Here is an 18,417-nt window from a genome sequence, read left to right as displayed (position 1 = left end):
GACCTGACGGAGGAACGATCGCGATAGATGTCAAGAGATTTAAATTACGAGTTGGTCCCAACGGGAGGAAATGAAAAATAGTCCACGGATTTAATCTTGAAGAAATGTCACTGAATAAAATAGCCAAATGGAATATATCAGACTGCTCCAAAAAATTGAGATTGACTCGGTAACTTGATAAACATATTACCCTGTCAATTTTCCGTTCGAACGAAAGAGTTAAACTGACTCCAATGCATAAGACCAGGTGAAATCTATGTGCGAATATTGATCAAAATAAGCTCATTTAATGGGGAATTTCGCTTTGTATTTTCCCCTTTTTTTTCCTTCTATTAGTTTGGGTTCTTCTGGCACCCTGTCCCCTAGGTCTCACCTCCATACATTGTTCAGGTTCCCCAACCTAATTACCATCTACACTTAGAAACACATCGCACCAAGCTTTCAGAATCAATTCTTCAACAACACAACTTCTCCATATCATAGACTTCGCATTTCATAACTTTAAATGTCTGGAGCTAGTGAATTCCTCAACAAGGGTATTGACTTGGTTCAGAAAGCCATAGAGGCAGACACCGCAACTCGATATGAGGAGGCTTACAAACTCTACTACAATGGCTTGGACTACTTGATGTTGGCTTTGAAGTACGAGAAGAACCAGAAGTCCAAAGAACTTATCAAGTCCAAGTTCACGGAGTACTTGAGCAGAGCAGAACAGTTGAAGGAGCATTTGGAGAAGCAACTGGGTCTGGCTGGAAGCAGCGCCGAGGCCTCTGCCTCTGGATCCACCAAGGCGAAAAAACTGGGCGATGATGCCGATGGCGATGATGCCGACACTAAAAAACTCCGAGGTGCTTTGGCTGGGGCCATTTTGGCCGAGAAACCAAACGTAAAGTGGAGTGATATTGCCGGCTTGGAGACAGCCAAAGACGCATTGAAAGAAGCAGTGATCCTTCCGGTGAAGTTTCCTCATTTGTTTACAGGAAACCGTCGTCCAACTGCAGGTATTCTCTTGTTCGGCCCTCCTGGTACTGGTAAGTCTTTCTTGGCCAAGGCTGTGGCTACTGAGGCCAACCTGACCTTCTTCTCTGTATCTTCGTCGGATCTCGTATCTAAGTGGATGGGTGAATCCGAACGTTTGGTGAAGCAACTTTTTACCATGGCCAGGGAGAACAAACCAGCCATCATTTTCATTGATGAAGTGGATGCATTGTGTGGCCCTAGAGGGGAAGGAGAATCTGAGGCTTCGCGTCGTATTAAAACTGAACTCTTGGTTCAAATGAACGGTGTGGGCAACGACACGAGCGGTGTGTTGGTGCTTGGGGCCACCAACATTCCGTGGCAATTAGATGCTGCCGTTCGTAGACGTTTCGAGCGTAGAATTTACATTGCATTACCCGACTTGGAGGCTCGAAAACGCATGTTTGAATTGAATATCGGTGATGTACCCTGCGAATGTTCGCAACAAGACTTGAGGGTTTTGGCAGAAATGACTGATGGCTATTCTGGTCATGATATTGCCGTTGTTGTTAGAGATGCTTTGATGCAGCCAATTCGTAAAATTCAGCAGGCTACCCATTTCAAGCGTGTCGGAAGTGAAGGAAAGCTTACCCCATGCTCGCCTGGAGACGAAGGTGCTGTGGAAATGAGCTGGCTCGATATTGGCACTGATGAGTTACAAGAACCAGATTTAGTGGTTAAGGATTTCATACGCGCAGTCAAAAACAATAGACCTACTGTTAATGCGGCTGATATCCAAAACCACGTCAAGTTCACGGATGATTTTGGTCAGGAGGGTAATTAGTCACTACGGAAGACTAATAGTAGTACAATTGGATCCTCCTTCTATTAAATTCTGGATATGTGAATAAAATTTTAGTTTCTAAAATGCCAAAATGGTCTCGACGACATTTAGCGTCTCTTTCGGCTTGGAGAGTGTTCTCTCATTCTGTCAGCAAAAAGATCTTCCTCACGGTCTGCTCTAGCTTTTCTTTCTTCGTATGTGGCCAATTTGTCCAGAAACAAATCTCCCTCGTCTTCAACTTGGGGACGAGAGGTACCTCTAGTCTCGTCACGTCTTCCTCTGCGTGGCTTTCGCGTACGGTCAGGCTCGCCATGTAGCAAGTAGTAACGGGAATAAGCTGCAGCATTCTCCACTTTGCGGTCGCTCTCGACAGCTTGACGAATAAAAAGAACAACAGAACTTCCCTCCTCCTCTTTTTTCTCTACCTCAACAGTTTCCTTTTCCAGCTTCTTGGACTCGAACAAGTCTTCTGAGTTTGCATGTCTTTGTGCATTCACATACCTCTTTAGAGCAAGAGAGTTTAAGTATGATTTGGCTTGTCTTTCAACTAACAACTGAGCGATGTATTCAGGAGTCAAAGTTGAAGGTTTTGGAACTTCCGTACTGTCTGCGCCATCTACTCCTTCCATTCCGTCGCCATTTTGCACCGAAGCTCCAGCATCAGTGTCGATATCAATATCAATCTCTAATGGCTCTTCCGAAAGAGCTTTCGTGGCTGCCAATGCATCTTCATGGGTGTTGAATACCAAGTTGACATTGTTGTCATCGATCCATTGCACACGAAACTTCACTCTGTCCTCTATAGGTACGAAATCCTCTCCTTCTTGTTTGTAGTTGAGATAGTAGTCGACATATGACTTGATGTCTGAAGTAGCCAAGGCATCGACGCCTTTCACATGAACTGCTTCCGGGCGCAAAACTTCGTCTTTACCATTGAAGACGACGGGAACTCTTTGCAGCTCGAGTTTCTGTTTCTGTTCATTTTCTTCGTCGACCGTTCTGGTCATGAATCCTCCGTACGGTGCTGGGTCCATGTTTGTTTATTTAAAAGGAATGGTTTAATGAATGTAGAATCTTTTCTGATTTGGAGCGGGATTTGTTGAATTATTACGGTGGTTGTATCCTCTTGAAAGATCAATTGGTGTAAATGTGAATGAGGCTCTAGCCACCCCACATAACAATCCACTCTTGAAAAAACCATGAAAATAAATTCAATACGTATATGTATATATCTAGGCTCTACAACTGTGCAAAAATAGCGCGCTTTGGTCTCCGCTTCTCGTTCTTCCTTCTAATTGTATCTTAAATTATCTTTCCTCCTGCTTTGCATGTCTGAACGAAACTGCCGGCCCATAATGAAATGACATTAAAAATGTGGCAGCTGTTTTTTTGATATTTGTAATGGGTATTATGCGGTAATGGTGAGGCAGTGTAAAATACCTGAGCGTCTTTTACATCGCCAGAAACTTAAAAAGTACACAAGCACAGACCTCAAAAGTCCAAATACCGCATGAAGTAGTCACAAAAGGTCTTTTTCGGAGCATCGATCAGGCTCCATTAACTTTTGCTTTACCTGCACGATCATTCCCGTTATTTCTTCTCGCTGATGTTCTCTCTGACAAAAAGAACGTTGTTACATCTGATGAAAACCTCACCGATTTCCTCGCTTGGCTCGGTCTTTGAAGCAACCTCTACAGCATCATCGAGCTGCAAATTCATGTAGCTATCGAAGGCAACGAGCTTGCCTCTATACTCTAGTTTGTTCCATTTGAGTCTTACCACCACTGGCTTATTTAGAAGGGTTTTCAAGTATGGTTTTGGGTTGACAGGTTGAAACTATTGTTAGTATATCTCAGAGATGGGAGATTTCGGCTCCCCTAGATGTGCAGCTATTTGAATACATACGGTTGACATGATTAGATTAGTAGTAGTTGTGGAGAGAGTAATCACGATCTGAAGAAGCAAATGCACTCACACCGGGACACAAGAGGAAAAAAAGCAGGTCCCCGAGCATCAACAAAATTTTCAAATTATCAATATTGAGCCACAAAAATAATTACTCGACTTACTTACCTCATCTGAGTATCCTAATACCACAAATCAGTCTCCTGAAAAATACACATCAACCAACCAGATCAAACAATTCAATTAAATCTCTTACTTAATCACTGTTTTTCCATTATCTACTGTTATCCTGTAATTTTTAGTGAAAGTCCCTTTCTTCTGATTAATTCTTTCTCACTCACCGCATGTATTCTCCACTTGTTCCTATAATTCACAATTAATATACGGCCTACCTGATTAAGGAGACCAGATACACATACTTTCAACCTGAAATGTCGCTAACGCGAGTTCTTGTGGCCGGTGCTGCCGTCCGTTTTCTTATTCCCACGTTTTTACCTCACATTGTTGATATTCTAGCGGGAACAGCCGAAGTCTCCACTCCAATTGACTCGTTCCGGTCTTTACAGGAAGCATTCTTCTACCTTGATAATGGCATTGATCTCTATGATGGTGCTATGGTTCATCATCCTCCGATTTTCGTGTCTCTCATGAAGAGCGCCGGAGATCTTGCTCCAGCATATGCCTATATAATATACAACGCGTTGTTCACCCTCGTGGATTTGGGCACAGCATATAAGATCACGAAATTGAACACCTGGTACAATCAGCATCAATCCCTGAGATTGGGCCGTTCTGTGGAGGGCTTGTCACCACACTTGCTCGCTGCTTTCTACTTGTTCAACCCGTTGATTGTGTTGACGAATTGGGCCCATTCTTCGGCCATTTTCACTTACTTCATGATCGTGGAGCTGTTGGTGCAGGCGTTGGTGGACCACAACATGTTTCGTGGAGCCATTGCGTTAGGTGTGGCCGCTTACTTGTCATTTGTCCCCATATATCTAATCGTGCCATATCTTGCCTTGGTCTATGCCGTTTCGAAGCCGCGTGATTGGAGAGTGCTGATTTTGAAGTGCTTTTGCGTATTTTTCTTTGCTGTGACGCTGTTGGTTCTAGTCTCGTTCGCTTTGACAGCACTGCCAGACTTCGTGATTCAATGCTATTGGCTGGTTCTCTCGTTCCAGAAGTTTGCGCCAAACTTGGGCCTCTGGTGGTATATCTTTACAGAAATGTTTGATTTCTTCAATCCGCTTTATAAGGGGATATTTAACTTGTACAACTGTGTGTTCGTCGCACCAATCGCCCTTCGCTTTTTTGAGAGCGCGAAAGATAAGAAGACTGGCGATTCTTTCCTCGCATTCTACTTGTGTTTGCTTTGGGTATCCTTCTCAAAATCGTACCCTATTGTTGGGGACTTGGGTTTAGCTGTGTCTATGCTTCCCATATTCTCACAAACAGTGATTCCGCACACAAAATTCCTCTTTATCAGCACTCTCACGCTCATCGTCTGCTTGCTTTTATCGCCCATCTTCTACTATTGTTGGATTGTCTTGGGCAATGGTAACAGTAACTTCTTCTACAGTATGTCGCTCATCATGGGAGTGGTATACATCATCTTATTCTTGGATATCATTTGGGGCCGCTTAGTCATGGACTACATCGAGACCAATGAACCAAAGGATCCCGCTAAGCTTCGTTTGACGCAGATATAGAATTCTAATGATTTAACTCGCGACAAGTCGAGTGGTCAAATCTAAAATGATTAAAATTATCGGTATAAAAATATAAAGAAAAATGTTTCGCAGATACTCTTTTATAGAAAAGTAAATAAGATGGACCACAACTTAGTCCATCAATGCATAATAATGGCAGAATCAATGATGACGAAGAACCGATATTAAAGAGGAGGTAACTTATATCCTACGATAACCTTTGAGGTGCATTGACTATCCTCCTCGCCGAAGTTTTATGTTTTTTAGCTTGACTGTAATTATTTCGAGTGTTTGTTTTTTTGCATTTTTAGAGATCTCTCAAATCCTGAGTAGTCTTTGTTGATTTTGTCATTTTCATTGATTTGACCACGTATTTTGAGAACCAACAACCCATGAGAATTACCATTCATTTGTGGATTTAACAATTCCACAGCAAAAATAATAAATGGATATGAATCAAACTTGTTTGAACAGTCCTGGCACCAGCGCAAATTATGAGGTGCTACCTTGTATTTTGCACCTCAATGGCTGCAAATGTTTACCTGCACAAAATCAAGTCCCACGACCAACAACCAGTGGCATTACCCCAAAAACCATAAGCAAAAAAATACAAAAAACTGAAGCAATCTCACGATTAAGCTATATTTATTGAAACCGATGCAAATCAAAGCCAGATTGCCATTCTGATACAAATCCCACGTGACCTATACACGTGACCCCGTTAGCCAATCACCGCAGCCTTTTTTCCAAACCCACCTTCAAATCTACCAACCTCGTCCTACAACCACATATCAGCGATGTTGTCTCGTATCTCTGCACGTGCTTACAGCACTGCTCCCGTCAAGTTGGTCTCTAGAGACGCCACCGGTAACTTGTCCACCCTTTCCGTCGTGGTCAACAATGCCGGTTCTAAGGTCGGCAAGGCTGGTGTTCCTCATCTCTTGTCCAAGTTCGGCTTCCTCAATAACGAGGTCAAGTCTGCTTTGAGATTCACCCGTGAGGCCGAGTTGCTCGGTGGTGCTTTCTCCTCCGAGGTCACCAGAGACGCCATTGTGTTGTCTGCTCAATTCTTGAAGAAGGATTTGCCATACTTTGTGGAGTCCTTGGGTAACGCAGTTGCCAAGCCATCTTTCAGACCACACGAGTTCACCGAGACCGTCAAGCCTACTGCTTTGGCTGAGAGCGCTGCTGCTCACGCTTGCCCAGAGTTCGTTGCCTTGGAGGCTTTGCACCAACAGTCCTTCAGAAAGGGCTTGGGTCAACCATTGTACTACAGCGCTAACCAAAGTGTCACCTTCGACGATGTCAAGGAATTTGCTGCTTCTGCTTTCACTGCTGGCAACGTTTCTATTGTCGCCTCTGGTGTCAACGAGGCTGATTTGGCTGAGTTCGTTGCCGAGTCTGCTTTCGCTGGCTTGCCAGCTGGTTCCACCTCTGCCCCAGCTGTCACCACCTTCACTGGTGCCGAGACCAGAATCGCCTCTTCTGGTGCTTCCGTTGCTGCTTTCGCCATCCCTGTTGCTAAGGCTGACTACGCTGCTTACGAGGTTGTCGCTGCTGCTGCCGGTACTTCTACCTTGGTTGGCAGTGCTGCTCCTTTGAGCAAAATCCCAGGTGCCGACTCTAAGTTGTTCAAGTACCAGGACGCTGGTTTGTTCGTGGTCTCTGTCACCGGTGCTGATGCTCATGCTGTCGCCAGCGGCATTAAGGCCGCCAAGCAAGCTGTGGCTTCTCTCTCTGCTTCTGCTTTGTCCGGTGCTGTGAAGGCTGCTGAGTTGTCGGTTGCTTTGCAAGACTCCTTCGAGTTCTCCCACAACATCAAGGTCTCTGCTGACAGCGGAAAGAACTTCAAGTTGGGTCCATTCAACTACGTCGCCGTCGGTAACACTGATGTCTTGCCATACGCCGATGAATTGTAATTATTATACTTACGCATATTCCATAACATAGACGAGGGCCCGCATGACGCTAATAAAAGCATAAACGATTGATGTTTTAGTAACCACTGCGATCTCGCAACAATAAAATTGATTCAGAAGATATGTGTAGCAATTTTACATTGGCAATAATACAAAAACTAGAGTGAAAAGAACGTTTCTTTCGTCGATCACCTTTTTGGTATCTACATTCCATGGAGATAAAGTATTGCTATTGTTGTCAACAAGTTAAAAAATACAAATCTCAAGAAAATACAAAAACCAAAAGTATCATTAAATTCCACAGAAAAATTCTTTGCAGTTATAATTCGTGTTTATCTGTAGTTAGAGTCCTTTTTCTCATCTGAGAACCCGAATGAAACTTATCTGCCTGCACATACCATCTCATCTGACTGTTCACAACACCAGACTTCAAATTTCAATCCGTGGTACAACATGTCTGACGTAGAGGACGCCTTCAACGACGGCAACGAGAACTTCGATGATTTCGACCAACCCGACCACTTCTCTGACGAGGAGTTCGCAGAGCCAGAGCCAGTTGCTGCCTCGAATGGTGAGGATGTTGAGATGAAGGCTGAAGATGGTAGAACCATTGTCAGCAGTGGCTACACTGACGCAGATGCTCAACTTAGAGTCAAGACGGCGAGAGCTTTGGCCATCTCCAAAGAGGACAGAACTACCACTCCATACATGACCAAGTACGAGAGAGCCAGAGTTCTTGGAACCAGAGCTTTGCAAATCTCATTGAATGCCCCAGTATTGGTGGACATCGAGGGAGAGACAGATCCTTTGCAGATTGCCATGAAGGAGTTGGCACAGAGAAAGATTCCTCTTGTTCTTAGAAGATACTTGCCAGATGGTTCCTACGAGGACTGGGGTTGTGATGAGTTGATCATCGACAACTAGACGCTGCCAAAGGCAATCAAATCAAAAAAAACACACAACAAAATTTCCAGGCCAGATGTGGCCTTATGTAATAATGCATGAACTCAGTAACATTTGGTATTTTTGTTGAATCAAATCACATCCCCATAAAGTATGGGCAGAACAGAGGAAGTTCTCGAGAAAAGGTTTTAAAACTCAAATTGAAACTCAAATGTAAGATTTTATGAGTTTAGATGAACGCTCAAAAGCCTCAGGCAATTTGAGAATGCAGTTCGTGAGATAGTTTTGGAGTTGATACAATGAATCGCAAAGCACCCTGGAGCTCCAGAGTCAAAAATTCTCGGCATCCAGTTCTTCAGATCGCTTGTAGAAGATTGTGTGTTACGGCGAAATCAAGCTTTACTCTATATAGGCATCAATCCAATTTGAGCCATAGAATAATCGTTTACCATCCATCTGTTCTTTGACGAACGCCTTGGTAAGACTATCAAAAGCCGTTCTGGAAAGCCGTTGATCGCCAGTTCCAATCTCACCCAATTGTACCGAGCAACAAGCTTCTTTCAACTCCTCAAGATCGATTATAAGATTGTGTTGGTTCTCTTCGGTTGCAAAAATCTTAAGCGCATTGGCGATGGTGGTCTTATCGTCTAACTTGCTCATTTCATCGGCTAGAATCTGGCTAAATTGTGCAAACGAAACCAGCTCATTGCCTGCTAACATGGCATCTAAGGTTTCCTGAGGAGGCAATTCCAACCCCAACGATTTGTGTACACTGACCAAGTCTGAAGCAGTAATTTGGCCGTCTTTAGAGTCGCTATCAATGAGAGTGAATGCATTTCTAACCTGTGCCTTTTGTTCACTAGTTAATGTTTGGAGACCCATTGTGTAAAGAGGACGATTTGGTGAATAATAGGACAGAAAGGACGGAATGAGAATACCAAGAGTGTTCGGTAGATGTATAATATGCGAATGAATTTGATTCTGTTTATTCAAGCGGTGGTTGTGGCTCTTTCAATCAGACACTATACTAGATGATGTTGTGAGGATTGATAGTAATACAACAATAAGAATGGTATGGTGACCAAAACAAACAATACTCGCACAGGACAATTCTTAAAAGTGCTTCAAGAAAATACTAGGGAGTTTTCGAGAACATATGAAGCCGGAATTTTTCAATTGATCTCTGTGTTGCATTCATGAGAGAATTCCTTCAGTATATCACTCTGTTGAATGTCTATTTGGTTCGAAACAACTGCAATAATCGTATCATAATTAGGCTCAATATCCAAGAAGATAGTGTCCTTTTTTAAACGAATTTTTGAATCTATAAACACGCGTCTCTCCACATTGTGCTTTTTGTTATTGTCTCAGGAAGAGCTCCACATGTGATCTACAAATAGACCTAATTCGATTCTCAGAACTGTGATTCCACCCTCATTTTGCATTCAGCCACTACATAAAAATTTTTTCAATCACCTTTCTTCATTTAAGGCGTTCTCTCCAAATTAGAATCATACATATTGATTAATGGATGAAGGTAATCTATATAATCAACCCGTTGTTATAGATAATGGATCTGGGTACATCAAAGCTGGCTTTGCCGGCGAAGAAAGACCAAAATGTTATAGCCCTACCATTGTTGGCAGGCCAAAATATCAAAAAGTAATGGCTGGGCTGCTGCTACAAGCAATTGAACCCAGTGTTCAGAGATACAACAACGATGAGGCATATATCGGCTCAATTGCACAACAGAATAGAGGTCTACTTAAACTAGCGCACCCAATTGAGCATGGTGTAGTCAGCAATTGGGACGATATGGAACGGATCTGGCATTACACCTACACTCATGATCTAAAAACTGGGCCAGAAGATCATCCGTTGCTCATAACAGAGGCGCCATTGAATCCACGTGCTAATCGTGACCAGATGTGCCAGATTTTGTTCGAAACTCTAGGAGTTCCATGTGTCTATGTATCGATTCAAGCTGTTCTCTCTTTGTATGCCTCTGGACGCACAACAGGCGTGGTCGTGGATATTGGTGATGGCGTGAGTCATGTTGTTCCAGTTTATGATGGTTTCTCACTTCCAACGTCGGTCAAGCGCATGGATGTAGCTGGTAGAGACATTACTGAACACTTATCATTCAATATTCGTCGCATGTCAGGTGTTACCTTTCAATCTAGTGCAGAGCTCGATATAGTCCGCGCAATCAAGGAAAAGTCTTGCTTTGTTTCTAAAGATCCGGCACGGGACGAGAAGCGATACCTAGGAGTTCCATACTCTCGGTACCTTTCACCAGTTAATGAAGAGTCAGATCTTTTCACTTCTTACAAATTACCCGACGGGCACACACTCACGATGGGAGTTGAACAATTTAGAGCGCCTGAAATTTTGTTCAATCCTCTGCTTATTGGTGAAGAATCCCCTGGAATTCATGAACTTACAACCATGGCAATCGCTAAGACCGATCTAGATCTTCGACCTTCGCTCTATCAGAATATTGTACTTTCTGGAGGTAGCACACTACTTAAAAACTTTGGGGATAGGATGATTACGGAATTGAAGAGCCAGCAGCTGTCGCTGACACAGGGCTGGACCAATGGTTTGCAAATGGAAAATCACACGAAGATTAAAATCTTCGCCCCTCCCGAAAGAAAATATAGCACTTGGATTGGCGGATCGATTTTGGCAGGACTATCTACGTTCCGTAAGTTGTGGGTGTCAGCGCTGGAGTACGCTGCTGATCCAGACATCGTGCACCGAAAATTCATGTAAGAAACGGACAATTATAATTTTGGATTTCATGCATTAATGTTTATTACTGTGTGTACTTAGATACAGTAGTATCTGTCACCGAAGTCACCCAAACCAGGCACAATGTACTTGTCTTCATCCAATTTCTCGTCAATACCACCAGTGATGATTTTGACCTCAGGATACTTCTCATGGAAAGCAGCAATTCCCTCAGGAGAGGCCAACAAGTTCAAAAATAAGATTCTGCTGGCATCGACACCTCTACTGATCAAGACCTCTGTGGCCATCATTGCACTTCCACCAGTGGCCAACATTGGGTCCAACAAGAAGACGTATCTTTCGCTGATGTCTTCAGGAAGCTTTTCATAAAACAATTTGGGCAAAGCAGTCTCTTCGTCTCTCTGAATGAGAATCTTACCAATACGAACAGAACGGCAACAGTCTCTCAAACCCATCTCCATTGACTCACCTGCGCGAACAATTGAGACACCACAAATCTTTCCCAAAAAGCGAGATCCCTTATACTCATGTCCACCGTGACATTTGATAAGTGTCTCCTCCACTGGCAACTGGTTCAAACCCTCCTCAACCAAAAGACGGATAATTCTGTCGGAATAGAACACAAAATCACCTCTCTTAGTGGCCTGATCTCTGATGATCGAGTACAATCCTATGAGTTGGTTTGTTTGAGGCAACAAGATCACGTTCTTTCCAGTTTCGGTAGCCATGGTAGTAGTTGGTGGGGGGATGAGATGGGCTATCCAGATAAGAGTGTAGATGCGTTGAAGCGGAAATGGAGCGGAATTATGAAAAAAAAAGGAAATGGAAGAAATAAATTTAAAAATTTAATGTTGTCGTGGAAATAGTCTCTCTTTGCTCAAAAAATCGTTCTCAAGTTTTTTTGAACAATGCGCTTAACTCGGACTCCTTGACCCTATTCCGAATCTCTATAACAAAACTAACAAAACCTTCCATTAACTCTAAATGCTTGCTATAAGGTTCCAGCAATGACCTCTTATCTTCAATGATCTCGGTTTGATGGCTTCACCTCTCATTATCAGCTGTGGAATCACGTTGGGGATTTATCAAAAAATACTGGCTTGTGAATCTTTGAATGGCAATTGTTTTGTGATATTTCGAATGAATATCAGTACAAACTCTGAAAAGTTCTTTGTTGGGTTCCAGAATCCTGCCTTTATAGCTTTGATCGTCTCCTGCAATCAGAGGTCGAGTTGTTTGAGAACAAGCACAACTACAACATCGAGCATAATTGCTAGGAAGCTAATGTATCTTCATGAAAACCAAAGTGCTCGGAATTATTTGAAGTATTTTTTTTTGCAGTAAAACAATCGAGTAAACTCTATTTACCTAAAGGTGACACGTGATCCACATAAGTATCTCGATCTTAAACACTTATCAGTATTTCCAACCACATAATGGCACCGCCTAAAAATGACGCCTTTGCAGATCTATTCCAGTCTGCGGCAGGAACTTCTCGTAAACTGACTGCTGCACCGATGAATGATTTGTCTCTCAAACAGCCTATGGCCAAGAAAGCCGTCGACAACGCAAATTGGTTTGATTTGGAAGCCCTTTCGCCCGGTAATTCCTCTACAACATCCAGACAAATGACTCCTCAGAAGTCTGGTTTATATTCCACTACTGGTTTTGCAAACGCTTCAGGTCTGACGTCAATTGACCCATTCTCACTTTCAAGCTTGAGCGACAGCTTACCTCCGCAACCACAGCGACCTTCCAATGCAAGCCCAGCTACACAAAATGGCTCATTATTGGATGATGAATTCACAGATGCTTTTGTCGAAGAAACTCCCAAAGTAGCTCCTACCAGCAGTTCAAGTGTGTCTCAAATTAAAACGGGCCAAAGAACTGAACAAACTCTGCGACAACAGACCATACCGCAACGGAAGCGTGAATCTCGAAACGACGACATTATTGCCGAACTCGTTGATATTGGGTTCTCTATTGAAGATGCGAATGAGGCCCTTCTGTACGCTGGTCCTGATTTACAGGAATGTGTCAATTTCATAATGAACAAGAACTCGAAGCCATCACAGCAAAGAAGTGAAAGAATGGATTTCCAAAGGTCCCAGCAACGTTCCCCACCAGACTTCAATGCTGCAATTTCCGATGTCTCCAATAAACTTTACTCTACTGCATCATGGTTCATTGATACATCCAAAAAGAAAGTCATTAGTGGCATCAGTACGTTACAACAGCAGCATCTTAATAACAAAAATAGTGATGGTACACCTGCTTGGATGAAGAACCAACATAAATACAAAGACGGCGCTCTCGAAAGGAAAAATGGTGAATCATACGAAGACTATGGAACGGATGAGGAGAACATCAATACCGAAGAGATCCAACGAATCATTGCAACTCAAAAACAGCGCGAACGTGAGCGTCAAAGGGAGAGATTATCTGGAAGAAGTCCTAACCCCGAACTGCGTCCGAGACTGCCCCAGAAGAGCTCTTACGAACCACCAGAAATGCTTCTTCGACCATCTAGACTGAAGCCTTCACATTCAAGTCCCTCTCCACGACCTGCTTTCGAAAGCACTGCTCCTTCTCAGCCATCAAGACCTACTTCTTCTCAATCAGAAACAACAAATACCACCCCACAAAACAACGAATCTGTTGATTTGCTTGGATTAACAAGTGAAACGAACAAGTCTCCAGCTCAGAAGTTCAAACTGGCGGGAAGAGGCAGCACAATGGATGGTTCTTACAGTATTCCTAGCCGGAGAACGCAAGTAACTTCTAGTCGCCCACTGACCCCCAGAATAGCCACTAACGAGGTTCTAAATGCCTTTCAACAATCTGATTACGAGACATTGAAAGAGAAAGGTGCTCAAGCATTCTCGAGAGGAGATTTTAATGATGCCCTTGAAGCATATACCAAATGTTTACAAGCCATACCAGAGAAACACGAGTTGAGAATCGTCATAACTTCAAACCTAGCTTTGACAGCAATCAAGTTGGGGGACTACCGTTTGGCAAAAGAAAGATGCAACGAAGGTATTGTACTTGTGGGCGAGTCATATGGGGACACGCAATGGACTATTAATGATAAGAGCATCAAGTATTGGTACATCAGACTACTTTCACGCAAAGCAGAGAGTCTTGAGCATATGGAGCAATTCCCTGAAGCGTTGGAGTGCTACATGTTATTGATCAGCAAGCACGGAGTAACCGATTTGAAAATAATGGATGCAAAAAGGAGAGTGAACAAGATTGTTAATCCACCAAAGCCACAGGTGAAGAGGCAATCTGCTCTGCCAACTCCCGCCCCAGCAAGTAAAGCACAGTCAGAAAAGGTGCAAAGAATTCAACAGCAACACCAAAAAGAAAAACAAGAGGAACAAATGAAGTTTGAGCTTCATGACAAGGTGCATGATAGAACGCTGCAGTGGTCCAAAGGAAAGGAGACTAATATCAGAGCATTGCTCATGTCACTCAGCGACGTCTTGCCTCAGAGGCTTGGATTTCCTTTTATCACGAACAAGGTAATCACCATGAATGACTTAATGTTGACTAAAAAAGTGAAAATCAATTACATGAAAGTCATTAGCAGCATCCATCCAGATAAGCTTGAGCACCTTGGAGTTGAAGACAAGATGATATGCCAGCTGGTGTTTGTGGCACTTAACAAAGCATGGGACGAATTCAAAGTCCAAAATCAAATAGCATAGTATTAGCGACAAAAATAAAAATTGCGGATACCTTCTTCGTTTTGGCAATGAGGAATAAAAGACAAGCAAAAAAAATGCTCCGATACCGGGAGTCGAACCCGGGTTTGCTCGGTGAAAGCGAACCGTGATAGCCGTTACACTATATCGGAAGTCGATAGAGAGAAGTCTATTTGAAAAAACAGGATTAAGTAGAAGTAATTGTATTGAATAATGTATTTATTGGGCCTAATATCTTCAATAGGGTGTTAGTTTTGCAATCAAGTGTGCTTACGGTCAAACAAGGCCCTGAGATGCTGCAAACCTTCATTCGAGACTCAAAATTGACACAAAGTAAAAATTTGGGGAATAAGAAGCATAATTCCCAATCAGAGATACTTGTAGGAATGCACTATTTGTATTTTGACGAACAGCTGTAGCTTGTAGTTGCATCGAGCTGCTTTGAAAGAACTCAAGAACGAATATGCCAAGGCAATCTAGGTATCGAATACTAAAAGACCTAAAATCAAAAAATGACAAGCCTTACACATAAGAAAGAAAGAAAATTCAATTGAATTCCATAAAATTTCTATTCTGGCTATCTAAGTGTGCATTCAATGATCTTCCCCATATATCAATTTACCCATCCCAGCTCTTAACCTTCGATACCATTGAAGATCTAAAATGTCGGCAGACTACTGGTCGTCGTCCCAGCGAACGAAATGGCAAGTGAGTCGGGAAGCATTAGAGGAAAACCGTCGCAGACTCATTGTTCTTGAAAAGAAATTGGTTCAATCTGGATTAATCAAAGACCAACCACATATTAGGTATGATGCCAATATGCGCATTTATCTACATACGCTATTAGTCAAACTTGGAAGAAGACTCAATGTCAGACAAGTCGCATTGGCGACAGCAGAAGTGTATCTCGTGCGCTTTTTGGTTCGAGTATCGTTACGAGAGATCAACATCTATCTACTAATAACCACCTGTCTCTACGTTGCATGTAAAATTGAAGAATGTCCGCAACACATACGGCTCATAGTGTCAGAGGCACGCAATCTTTGGCCTGAGTATATTCCTCAGGATGTCGGAAAGTTAGCCGAGTTTGAGTTCTACTTAATTGAAGAAATGGACATGTACCTCGTACTACACCATCCTTACAAATCACTCATTCAAATACGGGACTTCTTGGAGGGCAATTCATCTCTGTATGGATTCACACTAGGGAAGGATGACCTACAGCATGCGTGGTCTTTGCTCAATGACAGCTATATCACAGACTTGCATTTACTATTTCCCCCTCATACAATTGCGATAGCAGCGATATACATTAGCATTGTTCTAAGAAAGAATCTCAATATAATCCGAGCTGGTGCTGGCTCAGATTCCAACAAGTACACAGACTCCATGAAAATGCAAATTGATGATATCGTTTCGATTACGGGAGATTCCACAATCCGGTCAAGCACAAATTATCAGAGCCATAGCCATAGCATTGACGAGGACACGATAAAGATCGATCGCTTCATGGATTTTCTCAACCATTCACATGTTAACTTGAATGAGGTTATCGAAGCCACGCAAGAAATGATCAGTCTTTATGTGGCTTGGGATCGATACAATGAAGGACAAGTTCGCAAAGCATTGCAGTTCATGTTATTGGGTAGATAAAAGTCCCGAGTTCGATGAGTGCAACGCTTACCGATGCCATCGACGGACTCCAAGTTTGAGATGCTAAAAGTGAGTGGCCTAGGCGGCTGGTTTCCGTCCCAACATTGCCATGAAACCTAAAACCTACTATCTTTGGGTAGGGTTGAGAAACGTTCGATTTGAGTCTAATCCGACTCTCTTCACTTTGTTCATACCCAACCTAATAAAACTACGAGAGAGCGGCAAACGGCACGAGAACAAGTAAACGAATTGATAGACCTATTTTAATGAGTTTACTATTTCTTTATCATGAAGGACTTTCGTGATAATCTGATTCTAGTCAATGCAATTGGGATACTTCGGCATATCACACCAAATTCCGAAGCAGCCGATTTTTATCTCTTATTTCGCAATTAGTTTCGAAAAGTTGCCCAAGCCTCATTTTAATACACCCGGGTTCGATATTCATCATCCCCTCTCGACCACACTGAAAAGGTTTGTCTCATTTTTTGACTTGATCCCGTCAACCCACAAATGCCTGCAGATCAGCCGACAGACTGTCATGGGCCTAGACCTGATACTGGTGGAAGCGTTTCATTGCATTCATCAACGTCCAGGCGATCTACAATCTACGAAATCAGGGCCCCATGCATAGACTCTTAATTCAAATATAAAAGGACCTTCAAATCCCCCCTCTTTTCCCTGTCCTTCACCAACTTAGCCTGTCATGAGTAATACAGACTCCTGCAAATAGTGCTCGTACGGCTACCTTGCAGGTACAGCACCTGCACACGGACTGGACCAGGTATACCAGCGGAAGAAACAAGATTCCATTTCTTCCGCGTTTACACATTCTTTCCCTGGTATAAGTAGGTTCTCCCTCGCACACTGCCTTCCATAACAAAAAAATTCGACCGATCCACGCTCTGTGTAAACCGTGCCTGCAATCTAGAACCCCTCGGCAATTTTTCTTTGTCGTACAGCCACCCCACACTGCCACGAACCTCGTATTTTTCTATCTATAGCCACCTTAGAGCATAGCTGAGTTTGGATCAACAACATCAGAAACGCAAACAGACTTCAAAGTTCCGAGCCCTACTCCCAGGACTTCATTCATCTTTAGTTTTATTCAATTTCTATTCTTCTTTACCACTGTTGCTGAGCCTTCATTAGCAAATTGTCAACAAGGAGACCACGTTGAAGATCAGACCTTACAGTCAACTAACAACAACAGATTCTCAAACAGATCACTAACCACTTGAATTTTGTGGATCCTCGCTCATAAATTTTGCCTTATCTCTTGTCATATAACACCTGTTTGTGACACTGGCTAATTTTAGAAAACACTCAAACAACACCAACAACACTCTTCCATCGCAAACATGGCAATTTTCAGAAGTAGCTCGAAAAAGAAGGAAGGCCGTGACAACGACCACCATCACGAACAGAAAATGGGCGGAGGTGATGGCAAATTCCGTACCTTGGAGGCCGTGAAGGAACTCCAGCCGTTCGAAGAAGCTGCCACCCACAACCAGGGCCGCAGACAGCTGTACTTGTCTCAGGAGAGTGGAGATCTCAAGGACATTTTTGGCCATAAGATCGACACACCAGACACCCTGAACCCCACCAGAAATAGAAACGAGCGTCCTCTCGACACTATTCGTGGATTTGAGTATGCGATTTCTGGAGACTTGTCATATCAATCTCAACTTGAGAGTCAGCAATTAGGTTGGGACTTCCACAGAGACTTTTCGCATCAGAATTACCAAAGCAATGGTACCGGGGCTGCACCTAGGGACTATAACTCTAACCAAGCTCGATTTGCTTACAACACGGCTCCTAATACCTACCAACCAGTGCAGCCAGGACCCGAAGCAGATGACGGCAAGAAAAAGAAGAAGAAGAAGGGATTGTTTGGTCGTAGCAAGTAGAGTACTCATGACAAGACTTGTATGACGATATGACTTTTCTTCAACCTTCTATGGCGCCATATAGAGATCGCCGCCAAATTTCTTTTGCCACTCGCTGTTTTTTTAGCATCTCTTTGGAGATAGTTTGTGTTTATAAATGTACCATCTAGTTGA

The 18,417-nt window shown here is 43.0% G+C and overlaps 9 protein-coding genes and 1 non-coding gene across 10 annotated transcripts; 7 read left to right on the top strand and 3 right to left on the bottom strand.

Annotated features, from left to right (window-relative positions):
• Nucleotides 1-505: 505 nt before the first annotated feature.
• Nucleotides 506-1,801, top strand: PUMCH_002981 (uncharacterized protein; the record flags this gene model as incomplete). The annotated part of the gene is made up of 1 exon (XM_063021968.1): nt 506-1,801. The coding sequence occupies one exon, from the start codon at nt 506-508 to the stop codon at nt 1,799-1,801; it is 1,296 nt and encodes a 431-aa protein (XP_062878038.1).
• Nucleotides 1,802-1,908: 107 nt separating this feature from the next.
• Nucleotides 1,909-2,835, bottom strand: PUMCH_002980 (uncharacterized protein; the record flags this gene model as incomplete). Its single annotated transcript, XM_063021967.1, has 1 exon — nt 1,909-2,835. One exon carries the CDS (start codon nt 2,833-2,835, stop codon nt 1,909-1,911), a length of 927 nt encoding a protein of 308 aa, XP_062878037.1.
• Nucleotides 2,836-4,137: 1,302 nt separating this feature from the next.
• On the top strand, nt 4,138-5,415 carry PUMCH_002979 (uncharacterized protein; the record flags this gene model as incomplete). Its single annotated transcript, XM_063021966.1, has 1 exon — nt 4,138-5,415. The coding sequence occupies one exon, from the start codon at nt 4,138-4,140 to the stop codon at nt 5,413-5,415; it is 1,278 nt and encodes a 425-aa protein (XP_062878036.1).
• A 797-nt stretch (nt 5,416-6,212) lies between these two features.
• PUMCH_002978 (uncharacterized protein) lies at nt 6,213-7,334 on the top strand (the record flags this gene model as incomplete). The annotated part of the gene is made up of 1 exon (XM_063021965.1): nt 6,213-7,334. One exon carries the CDS (start codon nt 6,213-6,215, stop codon nt 7,332-7,334), a length of 1,122 nt encoding a protein of 373 aa, XP_062878035.1.
• A 2,430-nt stretch (nt 7,335-9,764) lies between these two features.
• On the top strand, nt 9,765-11,012 carry PUMCH_002977 (uncharacterized protein; the record flags this gene model as incomplete). The annotated part of the gene is made up of 1 exon (XM_063021964.1): nt 9,765-11,012. One exon carries the CDS (start codon nt 9,765-9,767, stop codon nt 11,010-11,012), a length of 1,248 nt encoding a protein of 415 aa, XP_062878034.1.
• A 56-nt stretch (nt 11,013-11,068) lies between these two features.
• On the bottom strand, nt 11,069-11,719 carry PUMCH_002976 (uncharacterized protein; the record flags this gene model as incomplete). Its single annotated transcript, XM_063021963.1, has 1 exon — nt 11,069-11,719. One exon carries the CDS (start codon nt 11,717-11,719, stop codon nt 11,069-11,071), a length of 651 nt encoding a protein of 216 aa, XP_062878033.1.
• Nucleotides 11,720-12,427: 708 nt separating this feature from the next.
• PUMCH_002975 (uncharacterized protein) lies at nt 12,428-14,704 on the top strand (the record flags this gene model as incomplete). The annotated part of the gene is made up of 1 exon (XM_063021962.1): nt 12,428-14,704. One exon carries the CDS (start codon nt 12,428-12,430, stop codon nt 14,702-14,704), a length of 2,277 nt encoding a protein of 758 aa, XP_062878032.1.
• Nucleotides 14,705-14,781: 77 nt separating this feature from the next.
• PUMCH_002974 lies at nt 14,782-14,853 on the bottom strand. Its single transcript has one exon. It is a non-coding gene; the product is annotated as a tRNA-Glu (tRNA).
• Nucleotides 14,854-15,364: 511 nt separating this feature from the next.
• Nucleotides 15,365-16,354, top strand: PUMCH_002973 (uncharacterized protein; the record flags this gene model as incomplete). Its single annotated transcript, XM_063021961.1, has 1 exon — nt 15,365-16,354. One exon carries the CDS (start codon nt 15,365-15,367, stop codon nt 16,352-16,354), a length of 990 nt encoding a protein of 329 aa, XP_062878031.1.
• A 1,361-nt stretch (nt 16,355-17,715) lies between these two features.
• PUMCH_002972 (uncharacterized protein) lies at nt 17,716-18,264 on the top strand (the record flags this gene model as incomplete). Its single annotated transcript, XM_063021960.1, has 1 exon — nt 17,716-18,264. One exon carries the CDS (start codon nt 17,716-17,718, stop codon nt 18,262-18,264), a length of 549 nt encoding a protein of 182 aa, XP_062878030.1.
• Nucleotides 18,265-18,417: the final 153 nt, after the last annotated feature.

The sequence above is a fragment of the Australozyma saopauloensis genome, chromosome 3 (assembly GCF_035610405.1).
Source record: "Australozyma saopauloensis chromosome 3, complete sequence".
Lineage (NCBI taxonomy): Eukaryota > Fungi > Ascomycota > Pichiomycetes > Serinales > Metschnikowiaceae > Australozyma > Australozyma saopauloensis.
This window is presented reverse-complemented; position numbering and strand designations above follow the sequence as displayed.